Source organism: Chrysochloris asiatica, unplaced genomic scaffold (genome assembly GCF_000296735.1).
Source record: "Chrysochloris asiatica unplaced genomic scaffold, ChrAsi1.0 scaffold00033, whole genome shotgun sequence".
Classification (NCBI taxonomy): Eukaryota; Metazoa; Chordata; class Mammalia; order Afrosoricida; family Chrysochloridae; genus Chrysochloris; species Chrysochloris asiatica.
The window spans coordinates 14,444,711-14,464,419 of NW_006408551.1; the positions used below are offsets into that span (position 1 = coordinate 14,444,711).

The following is a 19,709-nucleotide window of genomic DNA, read 5'->3' on the forward strand; positions in this document are numbered from 1 at the left end:
CACTCCGTTTAGCAGATTCTCTCCTTCCGGGACACAGATTCTAGGTATAGTATTGATTTTTTTTTCTTTCTTTCAGTGCTTTAAATATATCATCACTCCATTATCTTCTGGCCTCCAATTTGCTGAGGAAAAATTGGCATTCAGTCCTATTTTGGCTTCTTTGTTTGTGATTGTTTGCTTCTTTCTCACAACGTTCAGTATTCTCACTTTATCTTCAATTTTTTGAGGCTGTGTCTTGGAGTAGAGATCTTTGGGTTTATCCTGCTTGGGGTTCTTTGAGCTTCTTTTGTATTTGTAAATTTATGTCTTTCATCATTGGAGTGGGGAAATTTTCAGTCATTTATTCAAATATTCTTCCTATACCTTTCTATTTTTCATCTCCTGGACTTCCTAGGATGTGTATATTAGATTTATTGCTGCCCCTTAATTTCATTAAACAGCATTCATCTTTTTGAGCCTCCGTTCTTGTTGCTCTTCAGTATCTGTAATTTTAACTGTTATTTTTTAATTCAGTTATTCTTTCTCTTTCCTGATTACAACTATGGTACGTCCTTCTATATAGAGTCCTGATGTGGTGCTGTAGGATAAGCATTAGATTGCTAAACACAGATCTGCAGTTCAAACCCACCAGCCACTCCTTGGAAACCCTGTCCAGGGTTGCTCTGAGTTGAACCGGCTCAACAGCACTTCACAACACAACTTTCATTCAGTTACTGTCTCTCTCAGATGCAATAACATTTGTTTTAGATCCTCATTTTATTCTTGCCTTGTTTTCCTTATTTATTTTACCTTTGTCCATGTTACTTTAGTTTATTGTATCTAATGTTGTTGAATTATGTTGTTGATTTTTTTCATTATTTGGTTCCAGATGCTCTTTCCTTCCCTTAGTCATGTTCATTTGGCTGGGCCATTGTTTCTCTGTTCTTTGTGTGTCTTGCAATTTTTGTTGGGGCTATGGAATTTTTTAAGGCATTAATTTTCTCAGTTTTTCCCAGAATTTGTTGTTTTTGCCCTCGGTACTCTTTTCGAGGAGTCCTGGTGTGGCACTGTGGGATAAAGCACTGGACAGCAAGGTTGGTTTGAACCACAAGGTCAGCGATTCAAATTCACCAGCCTCTCCTTGGAAACCCTATACAGGGCCACAACCAACTTGACAGCACTTAACAACAACAACTCTTTTCAAGAAACTCTTAGGTGGACAGAGCCTTTAGTCTTTGCCTACCATTGCTTCTCCCTCTTTGTGATAGCTCCTTCTCCCTACCTGGTTTGATTGGAATTTGAAATGTTTATGTCTTGTTTTCCGATTATCCATTTCTCCCAAACACACCAGAGAACACACTATATATAGTCAGCCAGTGAGCAACGCCACTCAGGTAAGACATCATGCACTAATCAGTCTGTCCACCAGGGGGCGCAGTCTCCTCTCTGGTTATGAGTCCCTTCCGTTCTGTTTTTAAGTCAGAAAACCCACACCCAGTGAGCCCCTTTGGAGGATAGGTGTTGTTTTTGGCTTTGCATGAGGTTTCCTTCCTGGGTTGTGGGGCTGCGTACATCTGAGCTGGTATTCATGGGAAGCACAGGCAGATGTTCTTTTATTTCCAGAGGAAGATGAGCCGGCATTCCCCAGAAGGACCTCTGAGAGATGTATTTGTTCAGGGCCCAGTGGCCCTGTGATGGGTGAGGGAGCAGTCTCCCCTTAGGTGACCCAACTCCTCATTCCACTCTGGAGAGCCTTTTGTAGTTCACATTCATTCAGCAGCTGACAGTTAGTTGGGGGAGGGATATGTGCCATCCAAATGGACCCCCAGAGAGGTCTGCCTTGTTGCTATCCCAGACCTCCCCACAGTATGTGGGTATAGCTTCCACTCAAGATGCCAGCTTCCTAGCCGCCAGCAGCCTCAGTCAGCAGCCCTCAGTGCCAGCGTTTGAGACTCACTGCTGATTTGATTCTTGTCCATCCACAGTTCCCCGATGCTTTCCTTCACAGGCACACACCATTTCCTTGTATTTGTATGGGAGGGTCAGTTTACACTGGGATCTTCCCACAGTTCCTCAAAATTAAAAAAAGAAATCTTTTCATTTGCAGTAGTTTGTTCTGTGCTTTGCAATCAAAAGAACTTGATTAGAACAGATTTTCTAAATCATATTCAATCAAAACAAAACAAAAATAGTTGTCCTTGACGTGATTCTGACTCGTGACGGCCTGATGCTGGTCATTGTACAACTGTCCTCTTTCAGAAGTAGATTGCCAGGCCTCTTTTCCAAAAGGCTTTGGGTGGATTTGAACTATCAATCTTTCAGTCAGTAGGGCTTAACAAAGTGCATCACACCCAGGGTCTCCTAGTCATTCAACAAATATTTTTAAGTCCAAGGATGTTAGGCACTGCATGGATTATATGAAAGAACATTTGGGTCCTGTTATAGAAATCAGGTCCCAGTGAGGAATTCAAACTGTTAGGAGCCATAAAGACAAAGTTCAGAGTGCTGTAAGACTATAACCTAGGAGGTCACAGAGGGCTTAAGGAAATAATTGAAAACTGACATTGTAGGGGTAAGTAGTAATGCCTTGCAGAATTTACCTACATGATAAGGGACAGGTTTCTATTGACCATATGTTCTATCAGGGCCTCTCTTGCCTCATTTATATTGAGGAAAGAACTTTAACAGGCTAAAGAATTCTCCCAGTTTCAAGTTCATCTTTGGAACACACAGAGTTAAAGTTGATAATGACAATTACTCTCAGTCAAATCCAATTTCTTTTCCTAAAATGGAGAGGGGATAGCATCACCTGTTTGCTTACCTCACAGGCTGTTGTGAGAACCAAATTAAACTGGAATGTGACGGTACCTTGTGTAATGTAAAGTTTGGTAAGGATACTTGTTTTCTGAGCTCTTGTTCCTCCAGTGGTGTTATGGTTGCTCTACTAATGGGTCAAGATAGCTAGCCATCATGTTGATAGTAAAATTCATCTAGAAGCATCTTAGATGCTTGTCATAGACTGAATTGGCTGCCCCTACCCCACATGTGTCAATATGGCTGGGCTATGATTCTCAATAGTGAGTAATTCACCTGTGTGTATATCTGCACCTTCTCATGATGAGGTTAATGGGACAGGATGCAATCCACAGGATTAGGCTGCATTTTGAGTTCATCTCTTTTGAGATATAAAAGGAATTAAACAAACCAGCAGAGCTAGAAGGACCCAGTGTCACCAAGAAAGAAGAGCTGGGAGCAGAGCACATCTTATGGGCCCAGGGTCCCGGCACTGGGAACCTCCTAGACTTGCAGGAAGATTGATACCAAGACACACGGAGATCTTCAAGGAACATGAGCCTTTAGATACTGAATGGAGACAGTAACCTTCCTCCTAAACTGTGAGTCAATACAGACAAAGCCTTCCCCTGAGAGTTGTCACCCTGAATTCAGATTTTTAGCTTCCTAACCAACAGATCTGTGTTGGAAGAAGTGCAGCCAGAGTGTTCCTTGGAGGTCAGGATGGCCAAACTTAATCTCTCATGCTTCAGGCATATTGTCAGGAAGGACCAGTTGCTGGAGAAGGCTATCATGTTTGGTAAGGTGGAGGGTCAGAAAAAAAAGAGGAAGACCCCCAGCGAGATGGATTGGCAAAGTGGCAGCATCAATGGGCTCAAGAGTGGCAACAATTGTGAAGTTGGCCCAGGACCAGGCAGTGTTTCATGCTGTGGTGCCTTGGATTACTATGAGTTGGTACTGACTCCATGGCACCTAGACAACAACAATAAACAGACTCCTGGTGTAGCACTGTGGGTTAATGCGCTGGACGGCTAGGTTGGTTTGAACTGAGAAGTCATGGTTCAACCTTACCAGCCACTCCTTGGAAACCGTGCAAAGGATCACTGTGAGTCGGAACTGACTTGATGGCACTTAACAACAACAAACTGAGATCTAGTGTGGTGCTGTAGGATAAGCACTGGATTGCTAACTGCAAGGCTGGCAGTTCAAACCCACTAGCCACTGCTTGGAAGCCCTATACAGGATTGTTATGAATCAGAACGGACTCGATGGAACTTAATAATAACAAATTGTGAGAAAATAAATTTCTATTTATTTGTGGAATTTCTGTTATAGCAGCATTAGACTACACAGACTGCTGATTTCCTAGAGGGACCTATCTGGCAGTGGGAATACACTTGATAAGCAAAGCAAGCTTTGTTGTTGTTGTTTAAATTCATGCCTAGAAAAGGAAATGGAGTTAAAAGCAAAACGATCCAGATTCTAGTTATTGATAGACCAAAGTTTCAACATTCATTGCCTTCCCTTGGGCTTCCAATAAATAGTCACAAATCATTATCTTTCTTCCCTGACAGAGTCGAAATGCTTAGAGCAGCTGGGACTAGTGACAACCCATGCTGTCCTATGAGGGTAAGACAGGAAGTGACACTATGTGATCCAAACCAGAGGCTGCTTGTATGCACAGTAAGTTCAGGGCCTTGGCCTTTGTTTCCGGTCATGTTTCCACACACGTGAATTCTCCTCCTAGATAGTTCTGTACTTTGTAGACATCTTAAACTCATTTTGTATCTTTCCTAGCTGCAGGACACCAACCCTATGGCTGCACATTTCATAGACATGCCTGGAAACAGCCAGTAGGGCAGCACTGAGACGGGAAGGAGCTCCTTAACCAGCAAAGCCTGCACTACAGCTCCCCGCCTTCTCCTAGTGCTGGCTCCTCGCTGGCTGAACTTTTCCAACAGGGCCTCTCAGCACTACAGGAAGAAGGGAAGGAGCAGCCAGGATAACTAGGAACCACAGTTTTGTTTTCACTTACTGTGTAGAGGACCAGACTGGGCTCTGAATGGAAGCATCCATATAAAAGTGTTACCTTGCAGACAGCCTAAGTGCTCATCAACTGAAGAATGGATAAACAAACTGTGGTACATACACACAATGGAATATTATGCTACCTTGAAGAATAACAAGGAAGCTGCAAGTCACCACATAACATGGATGAACCTTGAGGACATTATGCTGAGTGAAATTAATCAGTCACAAAAAGAGAAATACTGCATAGGGCCATTATTGTAAAAGATTAAGAAAAAGTACCCACACTAAAAGGGGGAGAAAAGTATTTGTTGGTTACTGGGGTGTAGGGGGTGGGATGAGGTGAGAGAGGGGAAGGTGGAGTACAGGGTAGGGAATAGACACAGGGTAGTTTGGGTGCTGGGGCGGGCAATACACAAGAAGGGGGAGGGAAATGGAAGAACAAGGCGGATGGGAGAACATTTAGGCAGGTTTGCATGGGCTAAGTGGGACAGAGGTAAATAGTGGTGTATGCACAACCTTGGAACAACAGGGATCTGGGATACAGGGATTGAGGCATGGTTTGAATGGGTAAAAGAGGCAAAATAATGTTCAGATGCTTGGCTGTATTTGAATCTTGATTTCCCTTGCCTACTATTGTAAAATAGACACTTGAGGGGGAGAGAAAGGAATAGCCAGAAATATCACCATAGGAAGCTTGTAAGTCCATCTTCAGCCTGTAAGTGACTGGAATACCTAAAATGGGGCTAGAACTTGCCCAGTGAAGGAGACTTCCTTCGGAGCCTTTGCATTGCATAAGACCATAGGTGGAATCCTGATCCCCATCCAGAATCCTGAACAGCATCCAGAATCTTCAGAGGTGGGAAATTTCCACTAGAAAGGGCAAGCAGACGAGCCTGGAGTGGCTACAAGAACAGAAGATACTTCTTGACAGAAAGACCAGCAGGAAAAATCAAAAACAATAATGGCATTCTGACTGATTACTACAAGAACAGTGTTTGCTGGTAAGCCATCAATGCAAGTGGTCAGGTCCCCTCAAGGCAAACCTCCTTCTAAGACTGAGACTTAAGGGGAATACACGAGCAAGCATGTGGTCTTGCTGGTGACCATGTTGGTCTACCGATAAGGGGAAGTAGGGGAAAAACAGCAATAAAGTTGTGAGCTAAGTCTGACCACATTCAGTAGACTCCTGTTAACTTGGATTGAGACCTGGTTGGCCAGCCGTATGGCAAGACCTAGGGACTCCTGGGTCCAGGGACTGGGACATGACCACATAGGACTAGAGTGGAGAGTGAAGCGTCCAGCTGATATGAAGTGAGGGGAGATGCAGAACACTCATACTTGCAGATAGTACCCACTTGACTGTTTTCAATGGCTGGATGATCAGAACTCAAGTAGAGGAAGAAAGATGAGGGGAAAAAGTGTAATCTGCTACAATTTGATGAACTTGACCTATACTTATAGCTGTAGCAGCTCAAAGGAGGAAACGAATCTTTACAGCGAGGATCATTCCCACCCCCTCAGTACACAGGGTTGACAGGGATGGGCAACTTAGACACTGGCTACCCCAAATAGGGGGCTATCAGCAATTCGAAACTACCAGATGTTCCATGGGCAAAAGATGAGGCTTTCTGCTCTGGTAAAGATTTATAGTCTCAGAAACCCTTTTCAGGGTCGCTATGAGTTGGAACCAACTGTACAGCACATAAACACCACCACCACCACCACAAAGGCACAAAGTGACTGGCTCACAAGCTTTCAAGAGAGAGCTTAGTTGCAGAGGGTGCAGGGGAAGGTAGAATCTCCACTGAGTGGTTTCCAACCTGTCTGGACAGGGCTGGTGAAAGGAGATGGGAATAAGACTTTTGTGGTTCAATAGTGAATAACTGCTATCAGGACTGATTGTGAGTGTTGCAAATGTAAAGGTAAGATATTTTGTAACAAATGGAGGGGAGTGGTTGATCTTGCAGTCCAGAAGCAGAGGACCCTGGGACCATTAAGGACAAGAGTGGAATGTGGGACACTATCCAGAGAAGCAGCAAACCCAGAGATGGAGGCAGAGATGATGACATGGAGAGATGGAGCGGCTGGGGACTCTGGACTCAGGGAGCGAGAGGGGCTGTGTGCTGATGGCCATTGTGCAGGGTTGCGGGGTATACCTTTGGTTGTTTGAACGGTTATCTATTCCTGAGTGCTTCAGTGTACATAAAAAACAAAACAAACACCCCAAACCAAAGGGAATGGAAGCAAATGCTGTTGAATGATGATGTGTGGAGGGGACTGTGATCATTGCAATGAAATGAAATACAATAGGATGAATGTAAAGCTGATGTTCTCTCATGTAAACTATCACTCAATTCACAATAAAAAGTTTAAAAAAAAACAAAGAAAACAGCCTTCAGTATGGATTGCACCTCAGTGTAAAGAAAACTAAAATCCTCATCACTGGACCAATAAACAATATCCATATAAATGGAGAAAAGTTTGAAGTTGTCAAAAGCTTCATTTTGCTAAGATCAGTCATCAACATTCAGGGATGAAGCAGTCAAGAAATCAAATGACATATTGCATTAGGCAAATCTGCTGCACAAGACCTCTTTAAAGTGTTCAACAGCAAAGATATCAGCTTGAGGACTAAGGTGCACCTGACCCAAGCCATGGTATTTTCAATAACCTCATATGCATGTGAATGTTGGACAGTGAATAAGGAAGACCGTAGAAGAATTAACGCATAAGTTATAGTGTTAGAGGAGAATATTTAAAGTACCATGGACTGCCAAAAGAACAAACGGATCTTTAGAAGTACAGCCAGAAGGCTCCTTCAGACATATTATCAGGGAGACCAGTCCCTGAAGGATATCATGTTTGGTAAAGTAGAGGATGGGAGAAAAAAGGAAGACCCCCACCAAGATGGATTGGCACGATGGTGGCAATAATTGACTCAGGTGTAGCAAATTATGAGGTTGATGACGGACTAGATGTATTTTCTTCTGTTATGCATAGGATCACTATAAGTAGGTAATGACTCGGTGGCACCTAACAACAATTTCCTTCCACCAGATCATTAATAACTTGAGACCATACCAGCTTTTCTCGAGTTTTGCTTCTGACCAACGACTGTTTACCCAAATCAAGCGGGAAAACACACATTTTGCTTGAAGGTCTGCCTTGTTGTATTTCAGAAATCTCTCTGAGCCACAAAAGTTCACTTCTTGGTACTCAAGTGGTAAGCAAAATATGTAAAGCAGGCCTAGGGATTTTCAGGCCCAGTCATATGTTCCCCTTTTAGGTATGTAAATTCCCAGGTCTTTAGAGTTTCTGAAACAGTCAGAGGTAGAAAGCTTCAAGGAGGAAATAGTGAACTTCTTGTAATGGGCAGAAGGCAGTTTAGCAATTATTTGGAAAAACAAGAGTTCTAACTGAATATGCACCTTAATTTGTGGAGCAATTAATAAGACTTTTATGACCTTAAAAAAAGTAAAAGTGTAACTTAAAGCTGGGCTGCTTTGATGAATGATTCAAGTTTACAGAGAGTTAAAAGCAATCCAAGTTGTTAGGTTCATTTGAGGCATAATAAAGTTGCTGTTCATTTAATCTGGGAGATACTGGGACACGGGGACACGGGGACAGGGAAAGAAAAGACTGAAAAACAGTCACGTTCTTAGGCCTTACACAGGAACAGAATCAAGTGTACATCCAAGCTACTTTTTCAGTGTTGGAAGGAGACAAGGAAGTAGTGACTGATGCATCTTGATTTGGACAACAGGTGCCTTGAATACCCAGCCAGAATCTTGGCATGCTGCAGCTGCTAAAACAGCTACTCAGCCCAAGCTGTTGCCTTGCCCCCGCCCGGGCCTCTGTGAGTTATAGAGACCCGTTGGAGAGAAGACTTTGATGGGACTGGAACCTGCTAGCCAAGAGAGCCCATTAAAATAGTTTCCATCATGTGCTGAGAACAACATTTAACAACCATTTTAAGAAAGATGCTAAAAAAAAAAAATAAAAATAAATGCTTCTTTCAGTTTCAGTAACAATAGGAGTCAGTTTATAGTCCTCAAGTATGTATGTACTTAAAACTCTTTTTTTCTCTCCTTGGGAGCGATGTTGAACCTTCACCACTGGACAACTTTACCCTGACTCAGATACCTACAATTGGATGTGTTTTGGTGAAAGGCTTGCTGTCGTCTGTCTTTTAACAAACCAACCATGGCCATCGTTAATAGTCATCTGTTGTTGCCTAGCAGATTATGCAAAAACTCAGTGGCTTTAGACAGCGTCGAACATTTGCTATCCATGGTTTCTGTATTGGTTACAAGTCAAGCTGCCAATCTCAAGATCAGCAGTTCAAAACTACCAGCTGTTTCGCATGAGAAAGATGAGGCTTTCTGTTCCACTAAAGATTCACAGCCTCAGAAACCTTATACAGGGTGGCTTGGAATCAAAACGGACTTCAAGGCACATCACCACCACCATGGTTTCTGTGGGTCAGGAGTGTGGGAGCAGCTTTGCTGGGTGGTTCTGGCTTGGAGTCTCACAATGTTGCAGTTAAGATATCAACTAGGCCTCCAGTTATTAAGTCCCGACTGGAATGGAGGATCTGCTTCCCAAGTAGCTCACAGATACGACTGGTAAGGTGGGACTAGTTAGTTGTTTGCAGGAGGCTTCCGATTCTCACCATACGCACCTCCCTGTAGGGCTGCTTCGCTCTTTAAACAGCAACAGTTTTCCTCCAGAAGGAATGATGCAAGAGTGCAGGCCCGAAGTGGCCACGTCTCGTATCACCTAGCCTCAGAAGTTCCACACCATCACTCGCACCCTATTAGATCAACCCTGACGCAGTATGGGAGGGAACTACACAAGGATCCTTGGGAACCATCTTGGAGGCAGACCACCATAGCCAGGCTGGAAATTGTTAAATGAAGTGTACCTAAATAGTTAAATAGTAAATGAAGAGAAGAGCCCTGTTTTTACTTCTTTTCCAGCAGCCACTATGTGGAGTTATTTGCATGATTGTTGGTAAATGCCATGGAGGTGGTTCTGACTCATAGTGACCCTATACATGGTCTCAAAGGAGTGGTTGGTGGATACGAACTGCCCACTTTGTGGCTAGCAGTCCAGTGTTTATCCTTCAGCACCACCCCAGGATTCCATTTACATAACTGCACCTTTTAATCTGAAATTAGTTTCTCTGTGTGGGCACTTTTCAACTATCCACACAACAAGGATCGACCTGAAACCACAGCGCCACACCATATGCCTAACTCTTTAAATCCAGTGATGGTGGAAATGATGATGAAACAGAATTTGGAGTTCTGGTGTGGCACTGAAGGATAAGCACTGGACTGATAACTTCAAGGTCGGCGATTCAAACCTACCAGTCGCTCCTTGGAAACCCTATACACTGTCATTGTGAGTCAAAACTGACTCAACAGCACTAAACAACAACATGAAGAATTTAGATCTATAAGGCAAGATACAGGCTTTGTGGGAAAAGTTAGACAAATGGAGCTAGCAGAGTCCGCACTTCTATTAGTAGGTGGATGTCAACAATCTCCTCAGTTACTGGTCTGGCTTATGTGGTGAGTGATCCCATAGCCTCTGATCTATTTCCCCTTTACTCCCAGTATTTAGACAAGGGTCAGGTAGTTCTCAAAGTAACATATGACTTATACATTTGCTATCCTTTCCTTCTTCCTCACTTCAAGAGATCTTGTTGGCTCTTGTCTTTCTTACTTGTCCCACACAGTTCCTTGGGTCCCCGGTAATCTCCTTTAAGCCTTTAGGTCTATAACTGCTTCTCGGCCGGCTCTAGCTCTTTAGCCCTTCTGGTGGGGATAGGATGGACCATTCAACTATGTGATTCCTTGCTATCAGACAGCTGGTAACAATTGGGAGGTCATTCACTATGGCTTCTAAATGTCTCTACATGTTCTTGCTCGGCATGCCAAGAATGCAAGGGCCTGATCACTATTTACCTAGGCCATTTCTGTGAGCAACCTTGTTGTTAAGTACCGTCGAGTTGACTCCGACCCATAGCGACCCTGTACAGGGTTTCCAAGGCTGTAAATCTTGATGGGAGTAGAAAGCCTCATCTTTCTCCAGCGAAGCGGCTGATAGTTTCAAACTGCTGACCTTAAGGTTTGCAGCCCAATTCGTAACCACTACGCTACCAAAGCTCCTTAGGTTTGCTTTAATGGCAGGTTTCCCAAGCTCAATGTTCCTCTTCTGTAGCAAACCCCATCCACCAGGGCCCTTTGCTGTTGCACTTGTGGGACCCTTGGCACATGTGAACTGACAACCACGCTGCACTGGAGTAAAGTCCTTTGTCTCTAAAACCCCCCTTTATTGTCAGTTAAAATGTGTTCGCAACAGCACCATTTGTCAAATTCAAAGATGCTCTCAAGGTTGCTCCCTACTGTGTTACTTTATTTTAGGAAGAATTGTGTAATAAGAACTCTTGTAAGGCAAAATCTCTATTCATTCCTAAGGCCTCTGCTCGCTCTTACTGGTTGTATAGTGCTCTCTCTATTCTAAAAGTCACCAACAGACATGGACCTGGCCTTCATAAACTCCTGTCAGCACCCATGAGACAGTTGTTCAGTGCCGTCAAGTTGGTTCCGACTCATGGCAATCCCGTATAGGATTTCCAAACTGTAAATCTTTGCGGGACCAGAAAGCTTCATCTTTCTCCTGCAGAGCGGCTGGTGGGCTCAAACAGTCAACCTTGTGATTGCCAGTCCAGTGCTTTACTACAGAGCCACTGAACTCCCTAGTCACCGTGCTCCCTTTTGCTTATAATTATGGTAAAATCAAATCTCAAATCTACCACCACTATGCCTGACATTGTGATATATCCAAATTACCTGTTTTTAATTTTAAGTAGTATTGTCTGGCAACTTTTATGGGTATCGTCTACTTTGTCTTCAGAAAGGATAGGAAAAATATGAGGCACCCTACAGAGGCAGGAGTTAGCAAATTACAGCCTGCCTGTGTTTGTATTTAAAATTTTATTAGACCACAGCCTCTTGTTTATGTACTGTTGATGGATACTTCTGCAACACAGCAGCAGATCTGCGCGACAGAAACCATATTTAAGAAAGTTGGCCAAACCATGTACACAGTCACTCCTCATTAGAGTGATGGATCACATGGGTGGGTACAGAAGACAAAGCATCTTGGAAGGTGAACTTAGCCCATTTTAAAGCCAACTGCTTCTCCAGAGCTGCTGAATGAATAAACATTTACCACAAAGGACTTTCTACATAGAGCGTCATTCAGGCTTACTGGCTTGTAGGAACCACGTGTGTAGGAGGTAGGCAGGAAGAGACTAAAGACTCCAACGGGAAAGAAGTCCCATCCTCAGTACTAAGGGAGTGATTGAACTATTATAGCAACATCAAGAAAAAAAGCATCTTATCAAAAAGAAAGGACACATTCCAACTAGACACAGAAATAAATTTTAATTCATTGAAAAGTGCAGCAGTGAACAGGGTCCTTCGAAGGGCACTTTCTAGGGCAAGTGGCTGAGATGACACCGAGCCAGGGCAGACTAACTTCTAAGAACAAATGATGCAAACAAAGGAATTTACAACATTTATGGGGCCTGGGTGGTAAAGAAATCAGAGAACCCAGATGTACTCCATTTTCCTTCCACTGATGGGTCAGCTGAGATAAGCTTTTGCTTTCTCTGAATAAGGATCCTGGGACAACTTTTCTTCCTTTGTGAAAGAAGTATTAATCCTAATTCAGACACTTAAGATAAACTGAAGACCATTTCTCACAGATGAAGGTATAACTTCCATGGCTGTGTTCTATTTTGTATAAACCCCGCCTTTGTTGTCAGTTAAAATGTGTTCACAACAGCATCATTTGTCAAATTCAAAGATGCTCTCAAGATTGCTCCCTACTGTGCTATTTTATTTTAGGAAGAATTGTGTAATAAGAACTCTTGTAAGGCAAAATCGCTATTCCTTCCTAAGGCCTCTGCTCATTCTTACTGGTTGTATAGCTCTCTCTAAAGGTCACCAACAGACATGGACCTGGCCTTCATAAAAGGGGAAATCATTAAGCTCCAAGTCAGTACAATTAAAAGGGAAATAAGGAAAGCCTCTTGCAGTGGGTCACTTGTCTGTAAGCGTTCCAAAAGCTGACTGCATCTTGTAGTCTATTAGGCTATACACCGAGGTCTCTTGATGAGACTATTTTAGTATAAATCCAGAATGATGCCAACCCCAGAGAAAGAGTCAGATAGGAGCCTATTTATTTAAAGGTTAGTTAGGAAATGTACCCAAAACTGGAAGAGGTCCACAGAGGGTGCCTCATCACATTCCTCCACCCACACAGAAATCAGCTGACTGTAAGAGCTGAATGGCAAAGACACTATTGGACGCTGACTTGTTTCATTCTTACACTGAATAATGTGATGTCACAGTCCAAGACCTGGTAAGAGTTAGTTTTCTTTTATTTGGAAATAACTTATTGTCAACCTTCATTAAGGTTGATGCTGATTTATAATGTTAGGAATCAAAGTAGAGAATAATGCCAAAACCCATATTCAACAATGTACTTCACTTTTAGTTACAGAATTTCTGGAATTTCTTTGCCTAAAACAGTCACAGAAAAGGTGTTCATTTTGTTTGCTTACTTCACCTTTTAGCTTTGCCCCCCACTCCCACCCCACCCCCCAGTTGCTGGGCTCACATGAGGTAAAGATATAAACCAAATGGCTATCTGAAATTATGGTAGCATAGTTAACTTAGAAGCAAGTGCTTAAAGCTCAATATAAGACCTTCAGTAAAGCTAAAATCACTTATTGCCTGAGTCAAGCAGGTTATAAACCTTTTCTTCATCACCTGCTGCCCTCCAACCATAACCTTCTGTTGAAGAAAACAGTAAAAATGGGATTGGTCTTTGAGCCAATAGAAATGATTTTAGGTGTCCTAAACAGTGAGGAAACCTAAACAAATCTGGTTTTGACACAGGAATACTAAATGGGGACTGAAGACTCCAAAAACTCAAGGACAGCTTAATTGAAAGGGGAGAAGATGGGGGTTCTCAGACTCAATAGTTATTGTTATCTTCCATGAACAACAAAACATTTTTACATCTTATAAGAAAGTTAACAGGATGACAAGATGCATAGAGAGTCAAAACAACGTCACATATGGGGTTGAAACCCAGCTGCCAGGCAATGAATCCATCCCAAGTGCAGCTCTTTAACCTGTAAAACTGAGAGTCTCGAGCAGCCCCTTAGAAAACACAACCTTCCTCCCTGTAATGATGTACTTCAGTTGCCTTTTTTTCAGATCTCAAAGGGAAAATATCAAGGGAAGAGACTGCTTTCCATATTCCTGGTGTTAACTGGCATTCTCTGTACTTAGCAGCCACTGGAAAGTAAGCTACCTCAAGAGCTACCCGGAACGAACCTTTACCAGAAACCTACTCTCCTATTTCATTATAAAACCAGCCCGGAATACCAAGAAAATGAACAGAACTTGGTTGGTATGTTTTGAAGGTGCAACCGCATCACATTATGATGAAGAAGCAGGCAGGAAATGTACCAATATATTCTACTAATCTAAAAACAATGCTACTTGCTCTTAATCATCTCTGATATTTTTCAAAACATATTTGTATTTTTTATGGTGAAGGGCTCTATCTGAAATTCTCTGCAGGTCTTTTGCTTCTGAGTCAAGCTGTATACCAAAAAGAGTTTTCTTGCCTTAGAGTATTGCCATTTATCTGAGTTGATTTGCAAATTCAGACTTTGAAACACAGGGCAGAATCAAGAATGGTGGCCCCATGACAGAAAAGGTATGCTGAGAACAAAGACCTTGGGAGTGTTCATAACAGCAGGATGGAGGGACCAGGGAAAGCCACTCCCAACATACGGGCAGAGTTCACAGTTTAACACATTGTACAAGGAAGTCAGCTGATTGAGCTGCCTTTTCAAATAGGACTTAAAACAAAGCCAGAAACTCTTCCAGGCGTGGTCTTGAAGACTAGCTACAGACACCTACTACAATCACTTCATCAGAGAGGCGTGCAGGGATCCGACTGCAGAGGCTGGGCCACGTCATTACAGAATATGTTTGGAAAACCTTCGCGTCCTGACACTGCCATGGTTGCTGAACATGAGACGAGGGTCAAATCTATACCTGGAGGGAAAAAATCCAACATGTCACAGTCACATTAACTCTAGCTAGCCACTGAGTCTGTCATTCAGAATATTACTCTGTGGAAAGGAGGGCTGAAAGGGCTGTAAAAAGACCAATTAAATCACCAGAAGAGATTCTACTGGGAGCATACGCAGTGTAAAACACGAGTATTAAATAATTAAGGACATTTCTAATACAAGTCAGTAGGCACAAAATACTGGAGTATTAAGCAGAAAGAAAAGGAGAAATGAAACAAGTAACATTAATCCTGGCAGGGTGTAGCAGGAGGCAGGTTTTGAGCTGGTTTTTTGGGAGATGGGGAACTAATTGTATAAAAGGTGACTAGAAGAGTCTGTGGCAGTTGTTAAGTTCTGTGGAGTTGGTTCTGACTCATAGTGACCCAATATAGGGTTCCCAAGGAGCAGTAAGTGGGTTTTGAGCTGCTGACCTTGTGTTTTGTAGTCCAGTGCTGATTCTACAGTGCCACATTGGTGTCTGGTGGTATGCTGTGGTGTCGGTTCCAACCCATAGTGACCCTGTATAGGGTTTCTGAAGCTGTAAATCTTTATAGGAGCAGAAAACCTCATCTTTCTTCCACGGAACAGCTGGTAGTGCTGAACTGCTGACCAATTCGTAACCACTACGCTGCCCTATTGGCAGTTTCAAAGTCCTTTTTTCTTTTACAAGTAGACACTCAGATTGTGGCATTCAGGAGTACTGGTATAGACCTCAAACATGGGTATGACTTTGGACAAGTCATTAACCTCTCAGGCTACAAATGAAAGAGTGAGTGAATTCATGAAAGTGCTTGACACATAAAATACTACTTTTACCAACCGAGGGGAAGTTAGCGTGAGTGTTACATGGTAATTGGATTTGGGACTTACAAAAAGAACACAGATTGGCTAGAAAGGAACTCTTAATGCACAGGTTAGAGTCAATATCTTATGGGACAAACAAATTCTTAGTATTGTAAACGAATTCTAGTATTTTTCTGTAAATGGCCCGAGAAGAAATAGGGCTTTTTCTGTAAACGGCCAGATAAGAAATGGGCTTTGTGGGTCATACAGCTTCTGTTATGGCTACTCAACTTTATTGATGAAGCACAAAAGAAGCCACAAACAATATGTAAATGTGTATAGGGCTACGTTTCAATAAAACTTTATTGAAAATACAAATGGTGGGTGGATTTGGCTCACTCTGTTTCACGGGATTCTAAAATAGGCCTAAATGTTTGGTAGGAAATGAATAAGCCAGTAGCGTAGTGGTTATGAATCGGGCTGCAAACTGCAAGGTCAGCAGTTCAAAACTACCAGCTGTTCTGCGGGAGAAAGATGAAGCTTTCTGCTCCCATAAAGATTTACAGCCTCGGAAACCCTGTACAGGGTCGCTATGAGTCGGAACCGACTCCATGGCAAATCACAACAACAACAGCAATGGGGTTTAAATAGTTAAAGGTTTACACTAGCAAAGGCAGCAACTATAAGCTATGAGACTGTAGGTAATTAGCTATAGTTAAAAAAAAAACACAAAATAAAGTAACAAAAAACTCCAGAAAAACCAATAAAACCTTGTCAGGTTACTTGGCTGTGCTAGTTCCTAACAAAGTGACTTTTGGGCAAAATCACAACTCCAGGCTCAATTTCCTCATTTCAAATATAACTGTTTGTACTCTAAGGGGTACAGGGAAATCACGTGCTCAAGTCATTCTAGCACTTAGGGCCAGACATTCAGAAGCAACATGGCAGCTGCTGCATGTGCCCTGTGCTGGCCACGCGGATGCCAGGCATGGCACGCTCACGTTCTAACGATGGAGTGGTCAGGAACTGTTAGTAGTACCTATCAAAGATAGCCGGGTCTCTTGATCCTCCAGTCAAGCTTTTGTCAGATGTTGGCTTTCGATTCTAAGAAGCAGTCAGACAGTAAACAATTAAAAAGCATTGGCCGGCATAGATATCCGACTCTGGTTTGATAAAAAATCCTAAGCAAAGTAGTTGTTGAAAATTGTGATATGGGAACATGTGAACTCTAGAAGTCATGCGTGCCTTTGCCTTAAGAGACTGAACTTTCTATTTCATGCAACTGGCACTGAGCTAGGGATCCATCTCGCTAACATGGAGGAGAGACCACCTTATTGAACACTAACACGATGGTCCATATTTTAAAAAAGTTGTTTGAAGTGTTATGATAGAATGACAAACATTGTCTTTTTATACTGTTACCTAGTTTAAATTTACTGGGACTCGTGTCTCTGGCTCAATATACAAGGTTTACATGTAAAAATTATTACTTTTTAAATACAGATGTAGAGCAGGGGTTGGCAAACTTTATCTGTAAACGTTCAGATTAGAAATAGTTGGGGCTTTATAGGCCATACAGCTTCTGTTACAACTACTCAACTTTGTTGTTGAAGCACAAAAGAAGCCACAGACAATATGCAAATGCGTGTGTGGCTATGCGTCAATAAAACTTTATTTAAAATACAAACATTTCAAATTTCTCCATTATTCCACATACACATCCCTCCCCTCTCCTTTTTTTTGGATGGAAGATGTTGTCTAACCTAAAGATACCAAATCAGCTACAACTTTCCATCACTTTGTGACCTTCTTCCCTTCCTCCTATAATCAGATAAGTTTTAAGAATTAAAGCAATCCCTTCCCAGTGAAAGTATAATTTTTAATCTGATAATCTTCAAGTAAAAATAAATGCCGTGCCACTTGCCACAGGCAGCTTCAGTGCTTGGTGTACTGACACACCCAGAGCACAACTGCTGAAAAGCCACACTGTGTAGATGAGAGTTATGTGTCCTCCACCCCCACAGATGGCAGTGGTTTACATACCTCCACATTTCAGTGCTCACAATTTCATTTTCACTGTGTGTATCCAGTGTATTACGTTTACTGGCAGGCATTTATGTTTCTATAATAGAATTCTCTATAGACAAAATAAAGGTATTGGCTCACAGAAGCCCTAGGGAATAATGCAGCAGTGGGGCACAGCTGATACTCAAGAAGCCCCAGGTGTCACTCGTGCTACCAAATGGCCCCATAAGAAAGCAGCAGGGAAAAGGAAGAACCACCTCCCACCCCAGGAGGGTGGCAACTCATAGCAACCCTGTGTAGTTTCCAAGGAGTAACTTATAGGCTTGAACTTCAGTACTTATCCTATAGCACCACACCAGGACAACAAGCTTCAAAAAGGTTACAATCCCAGCACAAAAGACCAATACAAGACAGAGTATTCCCATTTAAAAGCAAACTGAAAAGGGGACCCTGAAAAGGTTTCAGTGTAGCCTAAAGTAACATAAAACCCTAATGTTGTTGTTAAGTGCCTGCCGTGGAATCAATTCCAACCCACAGCGACCCTGTATAGGGTTTCCAAGGAGCAGCTGGTAGCCATCTTTAATCAACGACTACAGTTAACATTAACTCCCTCCCTAGCTACATTCCACAATTAATCACTTCTTTTCAATCTCCAAAGTGGTTCAATTCTCTTCCCAGAACAAAAACAAAAATCAGCAAACAAGAAAATTGCCATTCTAGCAAGATGGCAGACTAGGCCGACACACTACGTGGACCCTCTACAACAAAGATTGTTCTTAAGTGCCATTCACTGAGTTGGTCCTGACTCAGCGACCCAGTAAAGGGTTTCCAGAAACAGTTGGTGAGTTTGAACTGAAGACCTTGTGGTTCAAACTGACCTTGCAGTCCAGTGCTTTATCTTACAGTGCCACGACAGATTAAATGAAACACAGATGAAAATCTAGAACCCTGAATTTTGGAGGAAAGGTTAGAGAAGTGGACTGAGTGCTTGATGGGAGGAAAAACTGAGCAAGGACAGTGAAACAGAGACTGGTAAACAGCTGGCCAAACTCGGCTTGACCATCTTTAAACTTTTGTGAGCATCTTTGGCGACAGAAGGTGGCCTGGCAGAGCAGATTCACACAGACAATGGGAAAACTGTGATGCCTTTTTTTTCCCATGCTCCCCTGGTGACCTGATGTGTGGTCAGCTCCCACCCTCATTCACCTGAAGCTCAGAGTCTGCTCTCCAGGAGTTCAGAGCCACGCCAGTGTGAGGCAGAGGTCAGCTGTGCTGCTTTACAGCCTGGATAGGTGGGCTCACCTCCAGACTGAAAGGACCCACAGAGCCACCACACCAGCATCGGTGTAGCAGAAACCCTCATAACCAACCACCCTGTCTCCAGCTTTCCTGTGGTCCTTGAAGACATTACAACCAGCTCCATCAAGGGCCTCTACCAAGGTGTAGTGTGCCCTAGACAGACATACCTGGAGCTATAGGAACAACATCTAGGGCCAGGAACTGTTGTCACATCCCTACTGTAACCACCTAAAGAGCTCTTGACTGGAAGGAGCCCCCCAGAGCTATCTCTCTGGGTCCAACAGCTGCATTGTTTTCTGTTTTTGTTTGTTTATTTTTTCATCTCTTTCCTCGTGAATTTTATCTTATCTGCTTTTGCTTTTCCTTCTTTTCTCATTTCTCCTTTTATTGTTTCCTTTTGAGCTTTCTTTACCACTCTCTACTCTTATCATCGTCCCTATCCCTAATTTTTAAGACCACTTTAAAAAGTTCCTGTGCAGCAGATTTGCCTAATGCAATACATCATTTGATTTCTTGACTGCTGCTTCCACAAGTGTTGATAGTTGATTCAAGAAGAATGAAGTCCTTGACAACTTCAATCTTTTCTCCATTGATAAGAATGTTGTTTATTGGTCAAGTGGTGAGGATT

The 19,709-nt window shown here is 42.7% G+C and overlaps 1 protein-coding gene across 2 annotated transcripts in view; it reads right to left on the reverse strand.

Annotated features, from left to right (window-relative positions):
- Positions 1 to 14,550: 14,550 nt before the first annotated feature.
- GNS (glucosamine (N-acetyl)-6-sulfatase) overlaps positions 14,551 to 19,709 on the reverse strand; it is a 45,726-nt gene continuing 40,567 nt past the window's right edge. The window contains exon 14 of one of the 2 annotated variants that reach the window (XM_006859520.1): positions 14,551 to 14,957. In XM_006859520.1, the coding sequence (XP_006859582.1) occupies positions 14,879 to 14,957 (79 nt within the window). In that variant the 3' untranslated portion in view covers positions 14,551 to 14,878. The remainder of the gene's footprint in view (positions 14,958 to 19,709) is intronic. The other variant, XM_006859521.1, reaches the window with a different exon arrangement.